This window comes from Oreochromis aureus, linkage group 7 (assembly GCF_013358895.1).
Source record: "Oreochromis aureus strain Israel breed Guangdong linkage group 7, ZZ_aureus, whole genome shotgun sequence".
NCBI classification, from domain to species: domain Eukaryota; kingdom Metazoa; phylum Chordata; class Actinopteri; order Cichliformes; family Cichlidae; genus Oreochromis; species Oreochromis aureus.
The window spans coordinates 32,404,703-32,430,767 of record NC_052948.1 but is presented as its reverse complement, the minus strand read 5'-3'; the positions used below and the strand labels follow the sequence as shown (position 1 = coordinate 32,430,767).

The 26,065-nt window shown below is 39.1% G+C and overlaps 1 protein-coding gene across 3 annotated transcripts in view; it reads right to left on the bottom strand.

Annotated features, from left to right (window-relative positions):
• Positions 1–24,472, bottom strand: part of onecut2 (one cut homeobox 2) — a 38,964-nt gene extending 14,492 nt beyond the window's left edge. For all 3 annotated transcript variants that reach the window (XM_031728474.2, XM_039615042.1, XM_039615041.1), the window contains exon 1: positions 23,006–24,472. In XM_031728474.2, the coding sequence (XP_031584334.1) occupies positions 23,006–24,230 (1,225 nt within the window). In that variant the 5' untranslated portion in view covers positions 24,231–24,472. The remainder of the gene's footprint in view (positions 1–23,005) is intronic.
• Between the last annotated feature and the right edge of the window lie 1,593 nt (positions 24,473–26,065).

The window sequence follows — 26,065 nt, the reverse complement described above, 5'->3', positions numbered from 1 at the left end:
ATAGTTTCACAGTAAACACAGGTCAAACTGATCACCAAAGCATATTGATCACAAGCCACTGTTTCCTGTGTGAAGCCACCTCTGTATTAAAATCAATGATTCTGACAAAACTGCAGCTGCCATTTTACTTTTCCTCTGTCTGAGACGGAGGCAGATGGAAGAAAAAGAGGAAGACAGAAAAAAAGAAAACGAGACGCAGACGGAGAGAGTTTGAGGATCAATACAGCTGAATATAAAGCCACAGATGTCTGTCAGGCCTCTGCAGACAGACAGGCTTCATTCAGCAAGAAACAAAAAAGGATTTCTTGCACAAAAGGAAGTTCCTCTCTCTCTCTTTCTCTCCCTGCCTTTCTTTGCATCTGCAGTGTGTAGATTTTGTGCCATCTTCTGTTTTCTGTTCATCGTTATTTCATCTTTTGTCCTCTTTCTATCCAATCCATCATTTCCCCCCCTCTTTTGTCTCCATTATCTTTTTAACTATCTTCTCCATTGTCCTCCCTTCTTCTTCCTTCCTGTCTCCTCACCGCTGCCTCTCTGTCATTTCCCCGCACCTTCTCCTCCTCCTACCTTACTGTTTCTCTCTCCTCCTTCCCCTCCTTCTCCACGTCTTCCTTCTCGCGCTCCCTCTCTCTGTGATTCTTTATTCTTTTTTTTTATTGCACCATTACCACTTAAGCCCTGATATCCATTACACAAAGGGCATATAAGTGCAGGGTAAGTAGTAAAGTCGCCCTCCAACACACACTTCCAGGCTTGTGTGTGGCGCCATGTTTTGGATGCTTCGACACTCCGTCATGGGCCGACCAGGCCGAGCGTTGTTTGGGTTCAGTCGTTAATCAGCTGTGATGCTGTTAATGTGGGCGATCCTGGTGCGGTGTCACACTCCCCTACACTGCAATAACCATGACTGCTAACTGTCATTTAATGCTGTCTGCTTATCTCAGTACTATAACTGTAATCTGCTGCTATGTGCTCAAGGTTTAATGTCTTTATTTTATTACTTTTCTGCTAAAACGTGCGGTGACAAAATCCCGTTGACTAAATCTTACTTTATTTTAAAAAACTAACAAAAACAAACACTTCTAACTAAACCTTCAAAAGGTACTTGTTGTATATCATTTGTCTTTTTAATACAAATACAGACACAAAATGACCTCTGCTCCTACAGACATCTATGTCAAACCAGCCCTCAGCTCTGAGTTCTGTAAACACAGCATAAATGTTCATCTCAAGACCTCAAAACAGAACTTCACAAATCGATGGCTGATGTATTGGTAGTTACATCCAATCATTACAAACACATCCTTATTTACAGTGGTGGGCTGCTGAATGAAAAGACCTTGGAAAAACCTAAAAAGAAATACACACACAGACTGATATAATATTGTAGAACCAGGTCTCCAGCAGCCATATGTGTGTAACGTGTAAGACAGAAGCTAAAGCACAGCATGTCAGCCTGGCAGTCATACTTGATGCATCATATCTCAGCACTCAGAAACAGGACTGTAGCACTTAGCAATGAGTACTCTACTACTGTATAAGACTGTGTGTCTGTGTGTGTGTGTGTCTGTGTGCGTGCGTGCGTGCGTGCGTGTGTGTGTGTGTGTGTGGTCATGCTTAATGCACCATGGTGCTTTCCTGCTTCCGTTTTAAGAAGATAACCGGAAATGGAGACACAGACTAAAGCCTCTTTGTGCTTCTTTCTCACACAGACACACACTCGAGAGCATGAGTGAGACTGTAACAGTTTATCCTCTGATATCTCCTTTAAAAATACAGTGTATGTCAGTAAGTCAGCTGAGAAATAAAGCAGTGCTCACTCTGTTAGACTCTAAACCAGACAAATCTTTGTTACCTTCATCTACTTTGATCTTAAACTATATCTTTCTTTCTTTTTGGTACTGTGTCTATAAAGAGATGTAGACGTGTCTGTCTAAAATACACAGAACATGTTGACAAGGAACAGGTTTCCCTGACCACTCGCTTTTAGCAAATAAAAAAAGAAATGCAATAACCAAAATGCAATCACCTGACAAATCTTTAGCTTTTTTAAAAAAGCATTTGCCTTCATATATGGACTGTAAGAAATAACTGGGAAACACGACAGGAAATCTTGGCTGGGAGATGTGTTATCTGTATATCTGCTGGCTCTGTGCCTTTTAGCTGAAACACTGGCTATCGCCCACAGAGGCTAATTCATCATATGACAGGCGATGGGTTCCCACATTGCTTATGTTGTGACCCAAAGCCCAAAACTCAGAGAAACATGAATCCCAAAGAAGCTATAAATCAGAACAGGAGGACCTCCTATAATTATTGTCAGCTGCCCGTACTCTTCTTGCTGATGCAGTTGAACCAGTCTCGTTATACTGAAATGCCTGAACTGAATCCTAAGACTCGGCTGTGTTTATGAAACTGTTAATCTCCAAATACTACAGTGTTCTAACAAGCCTGCAAACCACCTGGAGACGCAAGCATCATCAGATAAAACAGCATTAAATTATGCCACAGGATGTGAATGCAGTGGGTTCCGGCTTTACTTTACTGAGGCTTTACTTTGGCCTGTGATATGATCAAGTTCTTTAAAGTTAATTATTCCATCCGTGTTCAGTCTTGGTGTGTCAGAAAATGTAACTGAAGGGTTTCCACATTTACAGACTGATCTGTTTTATGAGTGATGTACCGAGGAACAAAGAGAGTCTGAGAGAGAGAGAGAGAGTATTCAGAGTATGTAATCACTGAATCAGTGTGTGTGCAAAGATGGTTTATCAGTGTGTAATCTGTATGTCCACACAGTCTGTGGTGACATCACCGGACAAAGGTCTCTCTGCCCGCACACACGCACACACATAAACGCACGCACACACACTAATGTATCTCTACTTGTTTACCAGGACAAACGGGCTGACCAATCACAGAAACTGGTGACTCAGTGATGTCATTGAGCTGATGAGGAAATGGCCTCAGAGGAGTTTGATGTCATCCACCTTCATCACTCACCCTCTGTCTTGCTTTGTGCCTTCTTCTCTAATTTTTCATTTTCTCTTTTCATTCACTGGTTTCCTGTCTTCTCTTGTTCTGTCCGTGCAGGAGCTAAGGAAACTTTGTTCAAATTCATACTTAAATAAACATGATGACAATCGTTTGAGTACGTTACAAATCTGCGTTTTTATAGATATGTTTCCAATCACTTGGTATGTTTGGAATGAACAGGGTGAACCCAACTGCAGAGCCTCACAGCTCTATGAGGCAGGAGGATGCAAAATATACTATAAAGAGGAAAAATATAGTATGAAAAAAGAAAAAATATAGAAACCAGAAAAAGGGAGACTGTCAGGTTGTCCTCTGTAGTCCCTTCAAAGGCTGAACGCAGTATAAATATCCAGAACCAAGGAGGGATAAGAAGGCGCACGTGAACTACATCTTTATCTGCTGACTCAGACACTGGCTATTATCCACAGAGAACTTAACACAGACCAAGGGAGAAAATATTGGCGAATATCGACACTTAAGAGATCAATAATAAAGCACAGATGAACTATTGCTAGACCTCCAGTCTGTACACGGTTTGGCTCAAACTGCTGAAAAAATACAACCTGATCAAGACTGAGAGAGAACATAGACCAAATGCCCCCATCAGACAGAGGGATAATAAGTTACAGGTAAACTCAACACCTCCTAGCTGTATACCAGTTAACCAAAACATTGGCTGTTTCCTGCAAAAACAGCCTGACAAAGCAAGAGAGGATCACACAGGCTAAAAACCTGCAATGGGAAGAAAGATAGCAAGTAGTTTTCCAATACAATCTGACCAAGACTGAGAGAAAACACATTAATTAACACCCACATCAGCGAGAATGATAACAAAGAAGAGGTTAACTACTTCTATATCAGATAGCTCTTTACTAGTTAGCTTAATCACTAGGTATAGCCTACATATGCCATCCGATAAATCCTGAGGGAGAACATGGAGACTAAATACCCACACCCAGGGGAGGGATAATAAAGCACAGGTAAACTATTGATGGATCTGCTTGCTGTACACAACAGATATTTACAAAACTATGATATCACTGCTGTTAAGTCTTCAGGTTCTGATCTGTTTGACAAATTGTTCTTTTATATCCTGAACAATATTTTATACATTGTGGGTTCACTCAGACCTGCCATAAAAATAAAACCAATAATCCTGTTACTATGTTAGGTCCTCATGGAGCTAACATAGCATTACATTGACCAAAACTCTAAAACCCCCAAAATGAAACAGCCTCCAAAGACTAACATGTTAAAATGTCTAACTTTCCAGCAGAAACAAACATGTTTAGCCTGCAACAAAAACTGTTTTATTCTTTATTAATAGGTTCCTTGTAATGCTAAGAAACCAGGCAATTTTAAACCAATGACTCCATGTCAGCATCCTTCCTGTTTACATCAAGTGTTATGAGAATTATAGTAGCAAAACTCACGTTCATCCAAAGTTAAAAACAACATAAACCAAGGACATTAGCTTTTTTTTCCACCAAGATTTACAATACTCACATAATAAATTATGTCCCTGTATAAATGATTAAAAAGCCATGCCTTCAAAGGGTTTAAATGTTACAAAGTGAATAAAAGTTAATAAGAGCAAGAAAAAAAATCACATTAAAACATCCTTCCAAGAGAAAGAATGAAAATGTTGAGAGAAAACACCCACTAACCTTTAACCTGCTGAATATTGACATTGAGGATAAGTCAGAGGGAAGCTCTGTTTGGACATTACACACACACGCACACACACACACAGTAATAGGTGATGAGTTAACCGATCTCTCAGTACCTCTTTCTTATCAGCAATGTTTTTTGGAGGCCTGAAGTCATCGCTGCTCTGTCTCACAGCACAACGGTCCAACAGAGAGCAAACACGAGCAGAAAGATAATAGTCTCTGATCAATAGATTGTATTGTAATCGCTGATTGATCAAAAGTAGGTTGGTCAGCTATAAACGTACATCCTGGCAAACCGCTCACCGCTATGTTTGTCTCCAAACGATCAGTGGCGAGCGATTTGAGTTGATCAGGTTTCCTGCTCTGAGAGATGCAAAGCAGCTCACTTACGTTTAGTCTGAAAATGTATTTTTAAAATTGTATTTAGATTTAAATATCTGATCTAATATGACTTAATCTTGATTAAAAAGTTTAATATTTATTAACCAAATCAAATCAATCAGTAATCTGCTTCCTTACTTATTTGTACCTTTATTTCACCGTGTTTATCTTTGGCTTTTTTTCTCCGACAAGCTCCTGCCCGCTCTCTCCTGCTAAACCTGTCTCCATTAAAGGTTGTAATATCTACAATTGGATCCCATCCATCCAATATGAAACATAATCCAATAACAGACAGATTCAGCTAAATGAATCCAGTTATGTGGCCCAATCAAATAGAGGAGGATTCCCTTCAAACCCATCTGTCTGATACGCATCAATCTGGCTGCTTTTAATGCTTTTACCACCAAACTGAGCGGAGGTGAGCACAGAAGAAAAATAAGAACAATCTGACCTTCAACACTGGCTTTCTTTTCTCTGTAAATTTGGCTTTGATTTGGACTTTATCACCACAAATGATAAGAATAAAAGGTCAGCAAAACAAAAAGTACAAGCTCTGTAGGTGAGATAAAGAAAATGTCATTACTGCAAGAAGAAACCTTAAGGTAGAAAACAACGAGATACAACAAAACAGGAAATTTGACTTCATGCATACATTAGAACAAAGACAAATTAGGCAGTCATGGCTCATCTTTATTTGTAAATGTCTCTAGTTTTCCCTTTTCACAGGTTTTCTCCTGTGTTGTATTGTGGTTTTGAAATCCTCGTCTTTATTTCCTGAACAGTTAAGGTGAGTAATTGTTTCCACCTGTGTCTCATTTCCCAATAACACTTTGTATACAGGTACTCTTGTGTTTTGCTCTGTTACTGCCCTGTTCAGCTGCTTGTGCTTATTTTCTGTGATTATGAAGACTGTCTTGTTTGCCCGTGTGTGTATGTACAATTATATACATATTATCTATATATTTTTTTCTGTGTTTATGTCCTTCTTTTTGACTTGCAAAGTGATTACTGTACCATTGTGTACCAACATGCTGTACAATTTCTAATTTAAAAGCTGTGCTATCAAGACATGCATAGTGGTTTGCAAATGGTTATGAAATGAGAATCAATACTGCAGAAATCATCCCCTGAACAACACAACATTTTTCACTGGTGTATTAAACCGGTAGAATGGTAGCCCACGTGGCTTTAAATGCAAAAATTAAAACCCATATATTGGCAAACATATCTAAGTAGCTTACTATTGTTGCTAGCAGTTTTGCACAAAAAACAACTTAAATTATAAGGAGAATTTTTTTTTTTAAAAAGGAAAAAAAACAGTTAAATGTTTGAACTTTAAATTGTAAAACCTGATCCCATTTAAATCCACTATTTCCAAAAGACTACACAATTTTATGCTTTGATGTGCAGTGACTTTTGCATAAAGACAAGCATATAACATAACATAAAACCAGAGTGGTTGCCAGTGAGGACCACATATCTCTCTCTTTTTTAAAGTGTTTTAAAACATTAATATAACAATAAAAATCACAGCTGAAATATATAAGACTTGAGCACTGTATGACATGGTTAACTCTCAATATCTACAAGGGGATTACAAATATTTAAAAAAACATAAAGGTCGTGTTTTGAAAATGTCCAATGGTTTTGAATCAAGCCCAGAGACAATAGTGAACTGTGGCCACAAGACACTGGTAATTTATAGAAAGAATGCAAACAGCCAATATAATATAATATAAGCAGAGCGACTGCTTGCACGTCGCTGGTTTTAACCTATTTTTAGATTTCACTGGGCAAGCACTGCCTCTTTGCTTGCCCTGAACCTGGAATTCCCATGTGCTTGGTCACATGTTTAGGCCATCAACTGGGAAATAAACTCCCTGGTTTCTCTGTCTTTTGCATGCATACACCTCATCTCCTCAGTGCCTCACAACTGCTGTTTTATCAGAGTGAAAACTCTACACTTGTTTATTATGCCAGTCAATACCAGCTGTAGGAGCATTTTTTCACTAAACATCCCTAGCATGGTCCCAGTTAGCTAGTAGGTGGGAATATGGACAACAGCTTTCATATTGTATCATGATATGTTGCCTACAATAACACCCGTATCATGTCACAGCGATTCTATGATACAAGTAAACATCAAAATGCATTTTCAGCCTTAAAGTATCTAATATTGACTGGAAAATGCTTTTCATATGTTATGATGCTGATTATAATGTTGTTTAATTCAAGTCTGGTCCTCTCTTCCTTTTCCTCCTTCCAGAAGATGAACTACTACTACTCTAGGGCCCATCCCTAGAATATTCATTGACTAATCTGGCCAAAAAGAGGCAAAAACCAAGAATATGTCAGTAAAATTGATTAGCCCACTATTTTAATTGTCACATTTCCCCCCCGTGAGTTTCTTCCTGTCACATATTTCATTTGCTTTCCCTTCATTCATGTTATAAGTGCCGCCATATGGAATTACAATAGCAAATTTCCTGCACATGAACATGCAGAATCTGTAGAAGAGGGTAGCAGTGCAGTACTGCCTTCATGCATCCAGACCCTGTCTGGATGCATGAAGGTAAACAGTCCATGTGGAGCATTAAACAGGGGAAGTATTTACTAAAAGGCAACCTTGAAACCAAAAACTAATGTCACTGCTGAATCTAACGGGTGAGGGAATCGGTTTAGAGCAGCTACATACTTACGTACAGAGATATTGATATATTTGGCTTCAGTGTATCAATAACATATTGCAAGGGAAATCGAAACAATATATACTCATATCAATATTTGGTCCAAAGTCAGTGAATGTCACTAAAGCAATGAAAGTGAAACATGCTGTTCTCATATCAAATATCCACAGAAGACTAAAGAAAACAGTCAATGTAAATGTCTCCAAACACCAGAAAGAGAAACTTGTTTAAGCCCTGATTTGCATCCAAGTGCAAAACCATTTTAGCCACGTTCTCCAGCACGAAACAGCACACAAATAAAGTAATTCCTGTACTGTGATTCAGGTTCTTATTGAGATCGTTATGTAGTGAGCCACCGGCTCCAGAAGGCTCCTTGCTGAGGTGCATGTATGCCTTTCACATAAGTAGTTTGCTGCGTCTACTATTGCACATTAAAGTGTCCAGGTTGTTGTTGTTGTTTTGTAGCAGGAGACATTCAGATACAGCCTCTCTCTCTCTCCCTCTCTATTGTATGCTGTCAGCTCTCTCAGCCTACAACCCCCTCCCCCGTCTCTTCCAGGAACCGGTCTGGATCAGGTTCCTGCAGATCAATGGAGATCTCGGTCCACACCGTTTACGTTATCGTTGCCAGTATTAATGCTCTTTTAATCTGCTCGGGATTACAGCCATCGATCCACGTCATCCATCCACGCACACGGCCGAGCCCGAACTGCTGCTGCTTTACACACAACAACACACACACACATTTCAGAGGAAAACAGCATAGGAGAAAACAACAGCACGAGCAGAGGCTGGAGCAGGAAGGACAACAAACAAGAACGTGCTTCAGCTTCCTTGTTTGTGTCCGATCTCAGTATCTGACCATCAGAGTATTGATCGGTTATAGATACACATCAGCACATTTGCATAACTGTCAGCTGAAGCAGCAAACTGAAATATCACAGACTGACAAGAAAAATGAAAACTTTAAAATGAGTTTGGTGCATTCTGATGTATAAATTGTGCTTGAGCAGTAAGTGGGGTGGAAGTAAAATGAGTTGGAAATGTTTCAAACTCTGACTATTTAAAAACTGAAAGATATTAAAAATCTGAATATAAGCTTAATAGTCCTGTGTCTCATGACTATTTTAGTGTTTAAAACATCCATATTTACACACTGACACAGTTTTTACTGTAATAAATTAATGGTTTTTAAGTTAAATTAATCAACATGTCATCAGATGTTCTTGTGTACCAGGATTCTTCTTCTACTACTTCTTATCATGATATAAACATTAAGCATAGAAACCCATAACAAGAACTTCAAGTTACATTATAATAATTATAATTAATTCTATCCAGCAAATGATCTATAAATTATCTATACATACTTTGATGCTCTGTTTTTTCTTGGCAAAGCGCGTGAAATTTAAAACTGCATAATAATAATAAAGAAAAGGGCTCAGTGGCTACCAGAGCATGAAAGTAAAACTGTTAATAGAGAACGAGCAAATCATCAGAAGATCAATGTGAAGCAATGAAAACACAAAGAGGGAAACACTTCACCTCAGGCTCATGTGATGATCTCAGTTGTTATTAAAGATTTGTTTGGGCCACAGGAAATTTTCAGATTTCCAAATACAGTCTCGAGTAAGGGAATGACTGAGTTAGGTGGTAATAAAATAGACATCTAAAGGTTTTTGTTGTGCGTTTATGTTCCTTCTTTCCCTTAAACACTGTGTTTTCACAGTGAACCCTGCCTGCAGCCTGACAGGTTTGTCCTGCCTGTCGTTGCTCATTACGCCTCTGGACAGACTTATTTCAGCCAGGCAGTGACACCAATACTAATGAAGCTGAGGGAGGAAGGGTGAACAGGATGGAGGAAACAAAGAGAAAAAGAAAATTAGGAGGAAAACATACAAACCTCACAAAGATAACTACAGTAAAGTAACAGAAAATGTCATCAATGGGATTGGTCTATTCAAAGGTGCTGCTTCATGTGTGGATCAATAAATGAATCCTAACTACCACTAAAATAGCACAAACCAAATAAGGCCTCACATCCTGCACCTCCTCCAGTCTACTTCTGACCTAAACTGCTGCGGGGCCTCACTATTGATTGGGTAACGTCAGCAAACACATAGTGCAATCTTCTGAAAAACCCCTTGAGATATATAATGTGGTTAAAAAATAAATCCAACAGCAGCCAACAGGGACAAAAATAGTTGGAATTAATCACAAATGCTGTTCTACGTGTCAGAATCATTAGATGTTTCCCATATTTTTAGTCCATTACTAGAAGCAGTTCATTCCCAATTATACGTGTATAAACATTTTGTTAAATTGTAACTTCAAGGATGAATGGAATCTACTGCATTGTCTTTCCACATCACGACCAAATTGCAGGTTTCTTTTAAATATAGCTGTAGGAAACATGCAGGGAGTGACATGTTTCCTATGTGGACAGGTATCATTTAAACAGGGAAAATGGCATTAAACTGCAATGTCTGACTGTTTTTTGTTCATTTTACAGTATTGTGAAGCTTTTTTATATGGAAACCCAAGTAACTGGAACAGTGCACAGATAAGCTAACTTAACTGTTGGTGCTTAGGACCTGCAGAGGGGATCAAATAAAAACCCTGTAATTGTAATCCACTGGCAGAAGCCAGAGTTTGCTCATGCTAGTTCCTGAGTTAGTGTCTCCCAGACTACAGCAGCTCTATACTATTACACACTACTGAGCTCTTTATGAGGTTTTTGAGCTAAAAGCAGACCTGTTAACGGAGTATGTCTTATTCCTAAGGTTGAAAGCGGCAGATTTCCAAATGAATGGTAAGAAATTAAGACTGAAATGCTATAAATTAATACTATAGGGCCTAGACATTGCTACTACTTTTTCCATAATGTATCTCAATAATACATTTCATTGCACCTAATGTCAGAGTAGAGTAGTTTCTAACTATACTGAAATATAAGATATTACCACTGATAAATAGCAAATTTTCATAGCTAGGCTAATCTTTATCAAAAGAAAGCTAATTTGGCCTTTTGAGCATGATTCAGGATTGTTTTCTCGTCCTTGCTGCAGCTCCGACTGTCCACTGTGCATTCTCTGAGCACTCGGCCTCAGTGAGTTCATGGTCCAGGTGTCACATTTGATTTGACCGTCCTAATAAAGAGGTGACAGGACCATTTTCTCCCCTGAACCCGAGCCACTCAGGCAGCCCCAGCTATGCTTCTACTGCCCCAGCAACACCGGTGCACCATAATTGGTGTGGACAGTCTTAACGAAAAATCTCTACACCACTCTTCTGATATTCTTATTGGGAACAGTGAAGGTTGGAAAGAGTCTGTAAAAGGAGATTGGTGCTCTGCTGAATGAATATAGTGCACCCAGAGCCCCTAGAGCCATAATTTTTTGATTATCTGAACCTTACAAAACATACAAACGAGTTGTGAGAGTTTTCCGTAATTTTAGATACAAAAGCAAGCTAATTGTTACAAAAATGCACAGGCACAACCAAAAAAACATTGAAAATCAGGAGTGGCCAACATATGCAGACTTTGTCATACTTACAAACACAGTTAGTGTTTGGCCTCGGCATCGAATATTGCTGCAGCTGGTGTATTAAGACACCCAAGTCAAAGATCACCTTTTGGATATCTCTGACATGGGACCAGGTTGGTTTAGACACTATCATTATTTCAGTCAGGACCACTGTAGTAAAAAAAAAAGTATAATAACTAATATATTATGGTGGCAAAGCTCTGCTCTGGCATCTCCATGTCCTTCTAAGTGCGTACATGAAAATCGAGAAATATGAAGCACACAGAACAGAGCAGACATCAGTGGTAACAGACATGAGACTCAATGAAACTGAAACAGCTTGAAAAGAGCACAAAAAGGAGGAGCTCAGGTGAAGGTGGGTTGTAAAGTGGCTTGCAGATGTGGAGCAACAGCAGCCAGGCAGCTTAAAGCATCTTAGATATCATGCCTTACATGAGATTTGTCAAGTCTTTGCATGAAGAGTATCAACTGATATGAATCACTTTAATTCAATTTACTTTTATTTATATAGCCTTAAATCACAACAACAGTCACCTCAAGGTGCTTTACATTGTAACATAAAGAGCCTACAGTAACAGGCTCTATTAGGCATTGATTTAGACTGCTTCATCCAAAACCCAGCATCTACACTGCCCGCCATGAAAATAGTGTGTATTATCAGCATAAGGTCATCACCAGCTTTTTGTGTCGATGAGATAAAGAGCTCCTTCTTTCTACTTTCACAACCTGAAAATTTATATATTTTCAGTCTTGTAGTCTTCAAAACCATCATCGACCGTATATAAGAGATTGTTGTAGCCACTGTGATGTTGTGAAACCTCAATCTCGTGGTTTTTGACATCACCAACTTGATGTTTTGAAATCAAACGTGATGAGAGATAAGACTAAGAAATCAAGGGACTGTTCGAAGGCTAGCAGCTTGTCAGTTACAGAGTAATCATCCTTCTGGATGCTGATGAGGAGCATAATTCACACAAGAAGTAACAAGTTGTACTCAGTACGTCTGTAAACTAGTGACTGAACCCATACCCTCATCAGGACAGTGTTTGCTCAGCTCATAGAGGAGCTGAGGGTTTTTCCACAATCTTCTTTAAAACCAGAAGAGTTGGCCATTAAAACAAATGTAGGTTTAAGACACATCTGCATGGACTTCACTTTTCAGACCCAGAAGGTACAGCCATCTATTACGGAAAGACCCATCAGACCTGCTGGAGACATAGAAGTCTGGATTCACTTCCCAAAACCTGAAGACGGACTTTGTCACGTCTCACTTTCCAGCCACCGAAAACTGCTATCGACAGCATGAGACAGAGATAACAGCATCTGTCAAAGCTTCTCACACCGACACACAAACAAACATCACAAGTCTCCTCTTAGCAGCCTGAAATCCATTATTACAGATCGATGGCAGTCTGTGAATATGCAGGAGGTCAGAACAAAAACCCCAAAAACGGACACAAGCTGTATTCCCACAGTCTGAAATTGTAAGACAACACACACAGACACACACACACACACACACACACACACACAGACAGTAACTGCTGGTAATCTGTGTCATAAAGCAGAGTCGGACTCATTAATAATGCACCCTGTCTGCTCGCAGCAGGATGCATAAAATGGAAAATATTTAGGTTCAGTCACTCAGATTTTCAGCACAATTTGACTCTGAGTGGATTCATTCTGTTCTGGAAACATTAAGGTAATCCCTGGTGATCATATTCTGCATTTTATTTTCCGCTAAAACAACCAAACCGACAATGAATGTATCCTATTGATAAATATACTGTGCTATCTAGAAATTAGTTTCCCTTTCTACCTAATTTCCTGTTTTCTGAGATGCTTTTAATGTGAAAAACTCCATAGGAAGCAACTTCACAGTGCAAAAGAGATGCAACATGAATACATGTTGAATTTGTAGTATGTAAAAGGAGAAAAGAGGGATCATTGTTGTATCATTACATGCACATTACTCTGAATGAATCATGTGAAGTATTAGAATAACGGTTCGTTGATTCAACACCAATTTGCCCATCATTTTCCTGTCATCCATAATTCAGTCGCAGTCATGGGCCGAGTCTGTCCTCCATCCAAACAATGGACTCCTCCTCCTCCTCTCTTCCTCTCTCCCTCTTCTTCCCTCCCTCCATTTTGCCTGGTTAACCCGGCTGTGAGGTGAAGAAGAAGTGAAGTGAGCAGACCGAGGCGGGTCACGCTGAGATTCCCATCAATAATTCATCGGGCCGCTGCTGCCTCTGCTCTTGTGTTCAATTCCCCTGACGATCACATAATACCTCCACCCCCAAAAGAGAGAGAAAAAGATGGAGCGAGAAAGAGGTCCAGGGGACGAGAAAATGGTGAAAGAAACAGATTCAAAATGAGACAGAGGAGGAGGAGGAGGCGTCGAAAGAAACAAAGATATTTAAACAGGCACATTTGTTTTTCTTTTACTATATTGTGAGTGTGCTAGTTTATATTGTTTCTTTAAATTTCAGAATTAGGATTTTTATGTGACTCCTCTTTAAACTGCCGTTGCAAAATGTCCTTGCCTTTAAAGTACTAGAACATCTGATGAAGAGCAAATCCAAAGGCTCTAAAATATTGGAAATGGCCTTTTTTTTGTTCTGCCAGACAAAAGTGACTGATTCATCTGTCCTGACAATTACTTTTCAAGTGGAGACAGAGGTTAATAGGAACACATGACTTGGTTTTTAAGATTTAGTTATTAATCCAACCAAAAAAGGTCCTAGCAGTTGATTTTTCATCCACCAATTGAAACAAAACCTGCTCAGGGTTTTTTGTGAATATAAAGATTTTTGTCACCACCCAAAAATCCAAATCTGTGATTTTTAATTTTTTTTTTGTGGGTTGTTGGTTCAATTTACACCAGCTTGAAATAAATACTTGTTTATTACATGACTGAGAACAGGGAAATGCACAGACTCTTTGCCTTAATCCAACCCACACAGGCCTCTTTTAAGGGCGGAACTGTTTTCTTATATGAAAACGTACAAGTACAGGAACTGGGGTGTCCACATGCTTTCGGCTATGTGGTGGTATTAACGGTCATGTCAGTGTAACAAGGGTTAGGATTTTAGCTAACATTATTTTGAAAAACTAAGGAGAAAGTGTGATGTACAATGATTCATACATGCAGCACTGATGCATCAGCATCAGCACTGAAAGCTACTTAAGTGTCTCAAGAATACTTAATCTTAGTCCAAAACAGCAAACTCACTATTTTGTCTAATGTTTTGACCACTCAAAGATCTTTACACAAAGCCACAGTCACTTATTCTGACACTTATCCTACCAGACACTGGGAGGAATTTTGGGTTTCAGTATCTTACACAAGAATACTTCAAAATGCAGGCCAGAGAAACTAGGTGTTTAACTACCAACATTTCTATTGGTTATTGAGCCACTCTACATCCTGAACCACAGCCAACACCAGACCTTAGCTCTCTCCTGCTGTACACAGAAACCCATCCAAAGCCTATTTACAGCTCAGTATCTCAGTTCCTTTCATTGTGTGTGAAGAAAGCTTTAATAGTTCAATCAATTCAATTTTTAATTCATTTGAATTTTATTTATATAGTGGTAAATCACAATCAGTTGCCTCAAGGCACTTATTACTGTAAGGTAAATAATACAAAGACAGTGGTGACAGATCACACAAAACGCAAAGCTAAAAATTATAGACAAAATCGGTACAATAAGAGTGATATGTATAGAAAGTTATTTTTGTTTGCTGGACTTAAAATGTTTAAATTTGGCAAAAAAAATTGCTTCACACTAGGTTGTCAAAAAACTTTCTCCAATAATTTGCAATGCAGGACAAGCATATTATCACTGAGTTGGGTTCACATTTGCAAAAATGTAGGCTGATTCACGCAACTGGTTATTCTCTTCCTCATCGCTTTAGCAATTAGGGACAAGTATTCACAGGTTTCCAGTGGAAATGTATCCACAGACATAGCACAAGGAAAAGCTTTGTGTGGCACTGGATCTGTGAAGTCTGTATCATTGACTTCCTTGTCACCGACTTTTCCAAACTGACCTAAGTATATGTGCTGAACATTAACCGTCATCATTTGAATTTCTCCACCTACTTCTATGCAGCATGTAATACTTGTCTAACATAAAATATATATATACAGCATTACTGAAATTCTGCTTTCTATATCCAACCATCTATCCATCCATTTTCTTCCATTTATCCAGGGCCAGGGATACTTAAACGCCTCCACTTGGGGCAGTAACTCATCCGTGACCCGGAGTGGGCACTCAACTCTTTTCCAACTGAGGACCACGCCCTCAGACTTGGAGATGCTGATTTTCATTCCCCCTCACTTCACAAACCACTCCAGTGCGAGGCCACCACCTGATGAAGCCAACAGAACCACATCATCTCTGAAAAGCAGCGTGCCTAGAAATTCTGTCCTTAAAAATTATGAACAGAATTGGTGAAAAAGGGCAGCCCTGGTGGAGTCCAACCCCCCGGGGAATGAGTCCGACTTATTACTGCTATGTGGACCAAGCTCTTGCAGCGGTTGTATAAGGATCAAATGGCTTGAGGCAACGGGCCAGACACCCCATACTCCCTCCCAAAGCACCTCCCACCGAACACTCATAGGGACACAAAAAGTCCACAAAACACATGTAGACTGGTTGGGCAAACTCAGATTCACCCTCAAGAAACCACATTGTTCCTGCTGTATCCGAGGTTCAACTAACTGACGGACTCCTTTACAAGACCCTGGCATAGACTTTCCCCAGGAGACTGTGGAGTGTGATTCTCCTGGAGCACACCCTCCGGTTCCCCTTCTTAAAGATGGGGAACCAACACCGTGGTCTGCCAATCCAGAGGTACCACACCTTATCTCCACGCAACATTGAGGATGAACCTCATCCACTCCCATGGCCCTTCCACCAAGGAGTTGTTTAACCTCACCCCTGGTGATGGACGACTCATCCCCTTCGTCCCCAGATTCTGCTTCCTCTATGGAAGATGTAGAGGAGTCACTTGATGGTTTGTCAGAATCTCTTCGAGGCGGTCCAAAAGTCTCTTCGACTGGCCTCTCCGAACTCCTACAACTGAGTGCCGGGTGGCGGCCAGTTGCGGAGACCCTGGTGCACGGAGCCCCAGCTGCCAAGACTAGTGATTGGGACATGCTTTTTAAAATGAGAAAAAAATGATAATGCTTTGTTTTTCCATGCCCACAGTCTCACAGCAATTTCCTGCAAAAGACCCTGGACAAAAATATGTTTATAGACTGAAAAGCATTCAACCCTCATTTATTATTGAAAACTTTAAAGTTTAGCTGATGGTTTATTGTTGAGAAATAAATATAAAAAATAAGCAAATAAGTGGATTGAATGAGATGAAAGAGTATCAACTTCCTTCTGTAGTTTTCCTACAGTTTGTTCCAACCTGCATATTTTTTTCCAGGAATATAACACGGATCATATTCAGAATTTACGGACAAAGGCATTACTAAGACATTTCTAGACAGAGTCTGAGATGATAGGGAGCGTAAAGAAATGGAAATATATGCTCAAAATAACCACATAATTATGATTACCATTCGTTGCTGTGACTGTAAGATCATTTGATGGAGAATTTAGCTACCAGATAAACCTGTCTCCCAGCTCTCAATTCTTTTCTTTTCCCCCTGCATGCTGCTCCTCCCTCTCCCCTCTGCTCATCCCAGGGTCAAGGGAATATTTGCTCCATCTATTGTCTGAGTGTTGCAGCTCTGACCTTTGACCCCACCTCTATTGGTTGCTTGTAGCGTTGCTGATCTAAGGATTGCACCTCCCTGTTTCTGCGGTAATTTTAAAATCACCGTAGAGGCGAGAGAGAACAATGGAAAGAGCAAAAGTGTAACGCCTGGCAAACACTCAAATAAAGAAACACAATATTGACCCATTCTCTGAGAAACCACAGGATGCCAATTACACATCAAGAATCAAACAGAATTAATATTTAAAATCAAGGCATCAACATGTAACATCTCCAAAGCTGATTTACATCATATGGAGAGTGCTTTTCTATAGCCTAGCTTAGCCCAAAGAGCAGACGTCGCAGCCAAGTCAAACCATGATGTTTAGACTTTGTGTAAAACTACCATCGCTTTCTTGTGCACAAGAAATGTAAGTAAAAAAAGAAACTAAACAGCGGCTGGAAACAAAACAAGGTCAATAGATAACAGCGATTAAAAAAATGATGGCGCTGGATGAGCCACAAACCCCAGTTTCCTGAGTGAAAGTCCAGTGTGGGCTCAGGCCAAAAGAATTTTATAGCCTTTGTTGTTGTCTCGTACGTTTTATTCTGTGAACCAGCTTTATAACTATTATATAATATTTATAGTAAGCCTATTGCAGGAGGAGGAAACTACTGGCTTAGCAAAAGAGAGAGAAAAAAACACTTTTCCACTTTTACAGTACAGTTATGTCATCAGTTCTAACGTGCTACAGTTTCCTACTTTAAACTGATTTACAGTAGAGAAGAACAACAGCAGTATCCGTATATTTTCCCACACTCTTTATGGTAAAATACTGTGTAAAAGTTTATGCAGTATCTTACACATACTACAGTTGTTTAGACAAATGACAGTATGTTATCATATGTTTCTCAGTTTTAAGCCATTTAAATTACATGAATTCCAGTGTAGCTTTTGACAACTGCTTTAGACAACAAAGACACTAATAAACAGAAAACTTAATTACCTTTTACTCTGGAAATCAGACATTGTACACTTAGTTAACTACTTAAATAAAAAAAGAGGATTATATTTGTATTTCTCAATGTTTAGAATTAAATAAGAAGAATCTTTAGCATTGGTATGATAAACTGCAGGCTTTGCAAAGATTTGAAGTAAAAAAACAGACAGAGAGTGTGAGATATGCAGTATAATCCTAGGGAAAGCAGATGAGTGCAGCTCACTCAGACAGAGGTATAACTGCGAGGCTGTCCTGTGACATTTTACAACACACAGGGGAGCACAGATCACATGAACACTCCCCTGCTCTCTTCCAGCTCCAACCTCCACCCACTCTCTCCTGTCATTTTCTATTAACCTGTATCGTCAAATACCAGCATCGAAAATCAAAGAACCCCTAATGAAATTACAGTCAAATCCTGCAGAGATAATCTCATCCACATCAGCAATCTACAGACAAATCCAGCCTGCTTAAACACTGATTTCCAATCGAATGTTAAAGAATCAGCGCTCCATGTTGGGCTGATGTCACGCATTGTTATAGTCAAGACCTCTTCTGTCTCTACAAAACTCAGAAGGATACTGAACTGGGTGCATCATATTACAAAGTACATCATAGGATGTGTCAGATGAAAGCATGGCAGATCTAAAGGTTTAAGAATAAGATAAAATCTTCTTGAACTCTTAATAAAAACCCTGCCAAAACACTGACATTCACAAGGTATAAAAAGGGTTATCACAGCGATAACATAAAACAGGACATAAGTTCATAAAATGCTGTTACGATGTTATTATTAGTAGGAACAACAGAAAATATATAGTTTTAGGAAAAATGTAGGAACATTTTTACATTGACATATTACTGATAAACAAGCTGTTTGTTTTAATTAACTGCGTACTCATTTGAATTTCTCAAGTGCTATTGTTTTTGTTATTTGGGTGAATCTTTTAATAATATTTTGTTATATGAATGCATTGTATAGACGAATAAATACATTTTTAATTTCAAATGTGATCCAATCATTCATCATTTGTATATTTTTGCCTCATTTATTTTGATTTGTGTTCTTATTTGATAGATTTTTTTCTTGACATAAAGTTGTTGTTGTTTTTTTATCTCATTACAGCAAAAATAATTAAACCTAATTAAAATATTATGATAATATGAGTATTATAAGAAAGCTGTAATGATATAAATTGAAAGACATACAGCTGTCTTCATCGGGAAAAAATAGGCTGTATGATAACAAACATATTTTATTAGATTAGACCATATCTATTATATTTTTGGATAAATAGAGTTCGCTAAAAAGGAAAAAAAAAAAATTAATAAAAAACTGAAGAGACGCACGTACATGATAAATGCACATATCCAGGAGTGAAAGGGATCGATTTCAATTTACTTGATTTCACCCACAAAATCCAATATCAATATCCTATATTCATGGAAAGTCCTGGAAATGTCTATAAAACAAAAGAAAACCCATAAAACAGCCATGCTGAAGACTCATTGTTGGATATTACACCGACTCTATAAAAGCAGCTAGATACAGCATTTAAAAATGTACTAATCTATAAACACATTAAGCTGGTGAAGATGATTTAATGTATTTATCTGTGACTTAAAGAAATGTATAAAATGATTATTTGTATGCTGTATGCTATCATCTTAGTGTCACTGTATGCGCTTATAATCATGCAGGTTTTAGAGGGTTCATTAGTCTGTGTGGGAGATTTTACGAACTCATAATGAAGCATTTAAATGTGCAACTTATCAAAATGTTATAGTTTTTATTACTTTTATAATGAACATTTTCAATTTACAGTGATTATTTACGGAAATGATGAATAAAAAATAAAATACAAAAGGTAAGAATAACTTATAATGATAATTTAAATATTTTAATTTAATACTACTTCCAGGTAAATCTGCATTTGTTCTCTGGCTTCTTATACGTACTTTTGTTTGTTTAGAGCTACTGAAACCAAGAGTGTAATTAAAATGAAAAAGATAGTGATCCCCTAAAAAAGAGCATGAACCAGATTTCTTTATTTAGACAAATTCAGTGCTGATTATTTCTCCTATGAAAGCAGCTGGGATTAATTAACTTGAGTCAACCAATAAAACTGAAGTGGATTTCAGTGGATAGCAAAATACAGGCAGACATTGTTCCTGAGAATCTTTTTAAGCTTTTAACGATTATAATATTCCCAAGCATCCCAAACCCTACAAAGGCTATTAGTCAGAAATCCTACCGAAGTAGCTGCGACTGAATGTTTCACAAATCTGTCACTTTGCTGCTCCACATGTCACTCTTTTTATTTGAAAGTGAAAGCCACGTGCCTGCCAAATTTAAAAAGAAGGTATATGTGTTTTTTATTAAAAAAACAACAATTAAAATACAAATTGACGCATTTTGAAAACTATTTATTATTTAAACTTGAAACATAAAAGTTGATTTTTAATGGTTTACCTAAGCAGTAGCAGTACAGTCAAAATAATAATACCAATAATAATAATAACAATAATAATGATAATAATAATAATAATAATAATAACAATGATAATAATAACAATAATAATAATAATAATAATAATGATATCCTTGTTGGAGCTGCCACACAGTTTTTACATCCATTTCATCTTTATTTCCTCTTCTTTCTTACTTTTTAATCTCATGTTTATTTGTGTTTTCTTTGGAATTTTGCATAAATAAAAACAATGTGAGTAAATATGACACTGCATATATAAATTAAGCTTATAGGTTTAACACAACAAGAGTGAATGCACCAGTGAAATTATGCAGGTTATAGCTTAAATATGCAATAATTACAAACTTCACACATCAGGTAACTATAAATACCGTTTCGCTTAAGCCAGGACACCATGACGATAAAGTATGCTCAGTATAATTGTAATAATTTGTAATATTTTGGATTGTCTTTGTGTTTTCTCAGCTTTTGGGTAATTATAATTTTGCATACATAAAAACAATGTGAAGGCACATTTCCTGCACCTAAAATATCTCGGCACAGAGTTTTGGCTTTCCTTCCAAAGGAAAATCACCAGTTTTATGATTAAAGAAAAACATTTTTAATCTGTGTTTTTAACAGGGCATAATTTACTGAAGTTTGAATTCATGTTTGTTAACAAATGGTCAGAAAGAAGAGGAAAATACAAAGATTTCTATCAGGTGAGGTAACACACACTTTTTGCCTTCATGTATATGCGAAGCATTTGTACTTATCTGCATATTTAAAACTTCAAAATGAATTTTGAGCCATAGGAAACCCTGGCATATATTTTTAAAACAAACAAAAAGAGAATAATTTTAAAGGCTATATGGATATATATGGATAGATGACATGCAGATTAGCTAAAATATGCAACTTTAACGATTTAAAGTCTTATGGTAAACCAGGTAAATATAAACACTCATCATTTGTGCTTTTAATGGGACATAATGAAAGTAAAGACATAATTTTAACAATATGGGATCTTTTTGAACTTATATAAAAACAGCAAAAAGTCATATGTGTGAAAGACTGTGCAAAAAAAGTAACTTTAAATCACTCACAGTGCACAAATTATGCAGTTTATAGCTAAAAAAAAATGCAGCCCTAATGAAAAACACTTTTTTTTTTCAGATTAACATGAAAATAAAGCATTTTTAATGTGATTTAAATAAACTGGCCTCTCTTTGTATTTTCTGTTTTTGCATGTAAAAACAACATAAAGACATATTTGTATTGTGGGAGACACTAAAAAAAGTTTAATACAAAAACTGAAATGATGTGTAGCTATAATTTACTCCCAGCAAGCAAGTTATGAAGTATGCAGGTATTAAGATGTGGACGTGCAGTGGGTAGTTTTAAAGTCGTATTCTAAACCACGTAAAAACAAATACTGCTGTCACGTGTGCTGCGCTTTACATTTTAACATGAAAATAAAGAACCTTTGATATAATTTAAGACTCTAAAGTTACTACATTTACAAAGAAAATGTCTCTGTTGTGATAAATAGATGACCAAATCCCAGCAGAAACATTAAACGTTTATCACATCTTGGTGTGAAATTAAATGCAACCCTTTCCATGACCTGACCTTTAAAAGGGGGGGACTGGCCCGTTTTAGTGCTGCTCCTGCAGACAATAGAGGCTGGGACAGGGAACAGGTTCCTCACTAGAGGGGGCACCAGACCCACCGATTCTGCAGACCTTCGTGTGTTTATGTCACAGCTTTCTGATTGCTTCAAGCTCCACACAATCAAAAACAGATCCTCCTGAATGCCCCCATCACACTTCTCCACCCAAATGCTAATGCAATCACAATGCAATAAGCATTTAAGGAGCTAATGACAGTAAAAACACCAGCATTATAAGAATATTTAACCCTGAGAATATATATTTACACCCGCGGAGGCACATTAACAACCAGAAATTACACCAAAAATATTGTGCGATGTTTAGAAGGTTTTATTGTTGTTTTATTTTCTTGGATTTTTAAATATATTTATTATTAATCTGGGTGTTATTTAAAGCAGAATAACTTGTAGATTTCTAGTGTAGTGCAGCGTTTTCCTCGCTCCCATGGAGGGACTGGAAATTGAAAGAGGAGGATTGTTGGAGGGAAATCCCATGACCTTGTCATTTCCCATCGATCCTTTTGTGTTATTGATCAATAATGGTAATCATAACACCGGTGAGTCTAAATAAATCCCATTCACCTAAATTGGAGTGGCGCGTGAGGAGCCACGAGGAGTGAGAAAGAGAGAGAAACCAACCAAAATAAAGCCAGCAAGAAGATTAAAAGTCAGCTAGTGATAAATGCTGAGGAATCATTTGAGGATATTTTGTTTTAATGTGGAGGATTTCTGCTTTTTCTTCTTGCTGTGGCACAAAAACAAATCAAAGCAAAGCAGCAGCAGCAGAGCAGCTCAGGTTGTTTTCCTCTCTTACCTGCCAGTCTGAGCGCCGACATTCTCTGAAACTCGGGCTCCTGCAGCCACTTCCACATCCTCCTGAAGGTCTCCCGGCCTGACTTTAGTTTACTCCAGGGTTTGGGGTTCCTCAGCAGGTCCGACAGGGTCCCCTGGGAGCGGCACAGCACCCTCTGGGCGAAGATGGCCTGGGGGATGCTGTACCTCTTGAGCTCCGCCGTGATCCTCTGCGCAACCTCCTTAGTGTTGATTTCTTCCAGCTGTCCCGAGCTGTTCCCCCCCTGCGTCCCCGAGGAGGAGGGCGTTCTTTCCCGGGTGGAGGCCAACACGGGCCCGTGGGATGGAGACTGGAGGTGGGGGTGAGAGTGGGGGTGGTGGCCCGCCGAGGAAACGGCCGGGTGCCCCGGGTGGTGCATTCCGTTCAGGTGCGGCATCATCCCGCCAGCCGGGGCGCCGAGGCCTCGGTGCTGGTGGTGGTGGTCCCCTCTGGCCAGCATAGAGGCTGTGTGGTCGAAGTTCAGCATCTTGTCGTGGCTCCCGTGCGTCGTGGTGCCGTAATTGTGGAGACCCTGTTGGGTGTTGTGGATGGAGCCCAGGCCGTTGCCCAGCACCGGAGAGAGGTTCTGACCCATCCCGGACATGTGGTCCTTGTGGTAGGGGCTGTAAATGTTGTTCATCCCCGGCAGTCCCCGCTCGTCGCGCATCAGGGTGAAGCTCCCGCTCACGTTCCCGGAGAGCCGCTGGTGGTGGTGATGGTGGTGGTGGTGGTGGTGGAACTTGTCGGACACGGTGGAGATGGGGGGCAGCGGCTGCAGCGGTGTGAGCGTGGTGTAGGTGCCGCTCATCCCCATCCCGGGAGAGGAGGTGTCGCAGGGCACGCTCATGGCGTGGTGCAGCGGCAGGGACAGCTCCGGCCGGTACTCCCCGCTACCGTCAAGGATCGTGGCCATGCCGGACACCATGGCCGAGCGGGAGGACGCGGCGGCGGCCGCCAGGTCCTGGTGTATCCGCAGGGTGGACGCCGCCGCCGCCGCAGCCGCCGCCGCCGCTCCGGGTCCCGACGAGCTTCCGCGGCCGTGGTGCGGGCTGTGGCCGCTCATCAGCTCCGCATCAGGGGCCACGGAGCTCACCGCCACCCCGCCATGCAGGCTGCCGATGCCGTCCATTGTCATGTCCGTGTTCATGGCGTAAGCGTCCAGGTCCTTGGCCAGGCATCTATAGGCGTTAGTGTAGGCAGTCTTCATTCATCTGTCCTCTCAGTCCATCAGGTCGAGCGGAATTATCTCTCCTTCTTCTCCTCCTTTCTCTCGCCGCTTCTCCCGTGATGCGCCGGGATGGGTCAGTAGCCGTGTCCCCGTGTTTCCTCCACTCCCTCGGTGTGTTTCCCCCCCGGTCCTCCTTAAGGCCTCTCCAGCTCGCTCTCTTTGTAAAAAGTGTTTTTATCTCGATCATACGGGCCTGTGCGGTGGCTCCCCCATATCCAGCCCTCTCCTCCTCCTGTGTTGCTCTGCTCCTCAGACGGGAGCTGTCCACGGTCCCCTAGCCGACCTCTCAACCCAACCTGCTGGGTGAGGAGGCGGAGGGGGAGAGGCGAACTCATATACGGAGTGACTGACGGTGGAAGAGATCAATCAGAGGGACGGAGAGGACTCTGGGGGCGTGGTTGGCTGAAAGATTGGCCAATCAGCGTTTGCAATGATTGCAGCTGTGGGCGAAATCACCGCTGTTATGATATCGGTCTAAAGAAGACTTCATACATATTTTTATGTACTAGTTTACCATTTTTGATTAAAAAATAAAGAGCATTTTCTGTGCTTGTTTTAATTATCTATTTATTTATTTTATTGAGATATTTTACTCAATGAGCTTGTATACCACCAAATACTGTATTTTACTCTGATTTTCACGTTTTGATCTTCTTACGTTGTGATATACAGCTTTTACATAGCATTTTGCTGTATTTTATATAATTTTTTAAAATGATCGCGCTTGTGGGCTTATATATTATATTCAGTTCTTTATATAATATTTAATTGTATCTAATGAGCTGTTTTACTCTATTTAGGTTTAGTTCTTTTTAAATGATAATTTATAGTATTTTACTTTAAACTTTTATTTATTGTGCTCTTTATTGAATTACACTACTCTTTTTGCATTGCCTATTGATATATTTTGATTTTTATTTTTATTCGTTAAGCTCCTTACTTTACTATATTCAGCTGTTTACATGATATTTGATTAAATTTGTTGAGCCATTTTACTTTATGGAGCCAAATTAGAGCTTTTTACCAACTGTCTTACTTTTTTTTACTCTCATTACTACTTATTGAGCTCTTATTATAAGAAATAAATCTTTTTTGCTTTGCATGTCATTTATTTACCTTCTTTTTGGTTTTGTCATATCCTGCTTCATTTAAGCTTTTTTTTTTTTTTTTATTATAGATTATCTTTCATGTTTTGGCTGCTGTACCGTTATTTGCTTTTTCCAGCTTCTGGCATAAATAATATATTTATCTTGTTTTCTAATTTTTTAAATATATTTTAACGATGTCACCAAGAACATCTATGACATGTCTCCTCCTGGATTTATGGTATTGCAGTATTGTGTATTGCATATTTTTTTCCCCCCATATCTCATATATTACTCCCACAAACTGTGATAAATTCATTCTGAAATTGTAAAGACCGTGCTGTACTTGTGCAGTGCAAGGCTTAAAGGTCATTATTGACATTGGGAAGGAGTCTGTCTGTTCTGGGGCTTTCTGTCATATTACACGGCCTTCAGTGGCACATCTTGTCTAGTTTTAAAGACACCACCATGAAGAAGTCCTTCATATTTAAATTACATTTTTATTGTTAACTTAACTGACAGACTGATCTACTGGTGACACAACCAGAATATAGTGAGACCTATTCCAACCAAAATTTGAAATATAAAGCTTTACAAGATTTAATTGTTCTTTCTAAACAAATCTGTTTAATTATTTATGTCATATAGGGCTTTACATTAGACATATAAATAATTTAATACACATGACTGAATAAACTAGAAATAAGGAAAGAAAAGAGTTGTTTTTTT